At 36.2% G+C, this 3,614-nt stretch overlaps 1 protein-coding gene across 1 annotated transcript; it reads left to right on the top strand.

Annotated features, from left to right (window-relative positions):
• Positions 1–1,043: 1,043 nt before the first annotated feature.
• Positions 1,044–2,038, top strand: LOC122800152 (hydroxycarboxylic acid receptor 2-like). The gene has a single exon (XM_044069666.1). It carries the CDS (start codon positions 1,044–1,046, stop codon positions 2,016–2,018), a length of 975 nt encoding a protein of 324 aa, XP_043925601.1. The 3' UTR covers positions 2,019–2,038.
• Positions 2,039–3,614: the final 1,576 nt, after the last annotated feature.

Here is a 3,614-nt window from a genome sequence, read left to right as displayed (position 1 = left end):
TTAAAAAAGTATTGCCATCTGCCTTTCTTGTAAAACGCATTCTTGTGCTCACTCTCTCAGTGGTCATCATCAGTGTCTTTACTTTTTGATACATTTCTTATTAACATGCTCCTTTCCTTAAAGTTTTGTCTTCATTACTGTATTCGGATATAATCTGATTGAGCAGTTCTAAAAGCTGCACTCTGCGTATCAAACAGCATCAGACATCATACAGGTCGATATTTATTTCAGATGTATGAAAGGAGTGTAACACTGTACAACAATATCCACATAATTGTGTTTTAACAGTTGAAAATAAAATGATTATGATAACTGAAAACAGGAAAAACAATTAAAATGCGGTGGTGATAAGGTAGACGTTAACAAGAAGTGAGCTAAATGTGACTAAAACATATTTATAACGTGTGACATCAGGTACAACTGTATTAGTGGACTTATCATATGGATTCCTACAACACTGTAACAGAGCTCTGAGAAAATCACTGCACAGGCATTGCATTTTTATTAAATCTAACATCTAAACTTAACAGAAAATATAAGCTAAAACAAACAAAAGGTGAAGTTTGTCAAAGATTAAAAAATAAATCGGAACTCCCTCATCCTAGAAAAGTGAATAGACATTAAATGTATTTTTACTTAACAGTTAATGCAGATGTTTAGCAGTTTACTGTCCTGCCACACTCCTGGAAATCAGTAAAACTTAATAACAAGTTTAACAGAGGACCCTGCTACTTTCATGGATTAGAAGATCATAAATGGAAGATCCAAATGGCCACCACATATAGAAGCACTTAAATTTATGAACTAAGTTCCCAGAATAGTCAACATACAAAGGGATTATGTCTCCATAGAATACCTGATTCCATGGCAACACTATTTGCATTTCAGGTATCTGCTCAAACAAATTCATAACAGAAAACAAAGCTAGACTGCACTATTTAACAGCAGTCTGAAACAGTGAACCTAACAGCATAAGCTCTTAAACTACCTGTCACTATACTGTCCTGTTGCAGCTTTTTTTTTTTCAATCAGCATTTGCAGAAATGAACTCCACTTCATGTTGTGTGTTTCATGAACCACTTCTTATCAAATACCTTCCACCTGTGCTTATAGTGGAATTTATATTTGGCGTGGCAGGCAACGGAATTGGTTTGTGGATGTTTTGCTTTCAGATGAAAACATGGAGACCAAACAATGTGTACCTCCTCAATTTAGCTTTGGCTGATACTCTGGTTCTCTTATGCATTGCTTTCCGCACAGACTACTATCTCAGAGGACAGAACTGGATCCATGGTGATATAAGTTGCAGACTTTTGTTATATATGCTTGCTGTAAACCGAGCAGCTGGCATATTCTTCCTTACAGTTGTAGCAATAGATCGTTACTTCAAAATTGTTCATCCTCTTTTCAGAATCAGCCGGATAACACTAAAAGAGTCGGTCGTGGTATCATTTGCATTATGGTTGCTTGTCACATCGATGACATCCTATATTTTAGCACAGTCACGTTTGTTTTTTAATAACAACCAGACTCAGTGTGAGAGTTTTAATATATGTCCCTCTGTTTTGGGAACAGCAGACTGGCATGAAGCTTTCTATATTTCACAGTTCCTTATACCAACATGCATAATTTCATACTGCACAATCCGGATCTCATGGCAACTGAAAAATAAAACAGTTGACAAACATGGAAAGATAAAAAAGGCTGTTCAGTTTGTGACAATTGTAGCAGTGGTATTTGCGGTCTGCTTTTTTCCAAGTAACCTTGTCAGAATAACAGTTCAATTCTTAAAGCTAAAGTACGGAAAGGAATGCGAGCAATTTAAACAAGCCAACTTAGCTTTTTATACTTCAGTATGCTTAACTTATTTCAACAGCGCACTCAATCCTGTCGTATATTACTTCTCAAGCCCATCATTTCAAGGTCTGTTTCGAAAAATTTTGAATAAAATTTCACAAAGAGCTGATGGAACAAATAACCTGCCACCACAGTCTATCAGTTTCTCAAACACAAACTAAATGGTAACCTGCTGTAAGAAATGTGCACCTTGGAATTTTGTTTAGCATAACCTTAATGGATTACTGCCTGAATCTTTACAGCTCTTCAACCTTCCTGCACTAATTTTGTCCGTAAAAAATCTGTAGTCAGTGGTAACAGAAATGTGTGACTGATGCCTACAGGTTTAAATATTTAAGTAATTATAAATCTGCCAAAGTTATACAATGGTGATAAAAAGATGTTGATGAAACTTTGTTAGTGTATCCTTCATTATTTGCATGCAGAATGACATGAGATGCAAACTGAAAAAGGCTATGCTGCAGAACGTTAAGGAAACTGTTTTCACTAGCAAATCAAGGTAACTTTTTCTGTTTCTGCATTCCATTAAAGCAACCCTGAAACAGATTTTTAAAGTTTCTCACTATTACTTCCAGAATTTGTAGTGCAGAACAAGTTAGTTATTTATTCATTCCAGTTTTATGACTGGGAAGGTCCACTGGGCTTGGGGAGCCCGTTTTCAGTGGAGGCTCGGGGAGAAAAGCTCTACAATACATACACAATACATACAGAATGCAAGCATAGTACACTACATGGTTTAGATACATGAATGATTACAAAGCGCACTTAGCATAACAATCAACAAGTGGCATTCAGCAAAGAAAACAAACGATGACAATTTTATTTGGAAGAGAAAGATAGGCAAATAGCCTGGAGGCTAGAAATTATAGTTTAGATATAGCCATGTCATTTTTTGTGCTCCTTTGAAACTGCACAGAATGCAGCTGTTGCTTAATTTGTTTTTCATTATTAAATATTTTGTATATGAATTATAGTAAATAAAGTGGAAATGTATTTAGAAAATGCATAAATGAATTTAACTGATGTCTTGCAAGTCACTCTAGCTTACATTTTGGAAACCTAGAAGCAGAAAATTGATTCTCAGGTATCATATAGGATGATCTAAGCATGTAATTTCTACCTTAAGTAATTTCCTATATAGACTAAGGTAGCTAGGTTTCTTTGCAAGGTGGTTGCCTCTACATTTATAACCTAGTGAGTTGATGTTCCCTGAGTTTCAGGCTGAAGAAACTACCTTATTTACCTCATAAACGTTTTGCAGTGGACTCTGGTACCATCCCATCTTCCTTGGAATGAGTGAGTCAGTATTGCCCAAAGAGCCCTATCTCTTCCCAGCTGAACCCTCCAGAGCACAGACTGCTTAATGAACTTCTGATATCTAAGGCACAGTTGGGGCTCCATCTAGCTATGCCGGACACCGTATTATAGTAATATCACTTGACCAAGTGGCTTTTCATGCATTGTAACATCCACACAAATCAAGTTAAAATACAAAGACTTTGATCAATCTGTCTGTGAACAAGTAACCTACTACTCTTCTTCTAAAAAACATAAAAATTATAACTATACCATGGTGCCAGCTTCCTTAACTGCAGTGGATAGCTCTGTTCTTGTTATGCCTTAAGAGATGAGGCAGAAAGGGCTGTATTCTTAGAAACGGCTTCCTTGGTGGGGAGTAAATGTTGGCTGTTTAGGTGATGGGTTTATGAATCAGATCTTGCAAATATATAGCATGCAACTAAAACAAACAACAGGCA

This window comes from Protopterus annectens, chromosome 4.part0, assembly GCF_019279795.1.
Source record: "Protopterus annectens isolate FY-2018-M chromosome 4.part0, PAN1.0, whole genome shotgun sequence".
Classification (NCBI taxonomy): domain Eukaryota; kingdom Metazoa; phylum Chordata; order Ceratodontiformes; family Protopteridae; genus Protopterus; species Protopterus annectens.
This window is presented reverse-complemented; position numbering and strand designations above follow the sequence as displayed.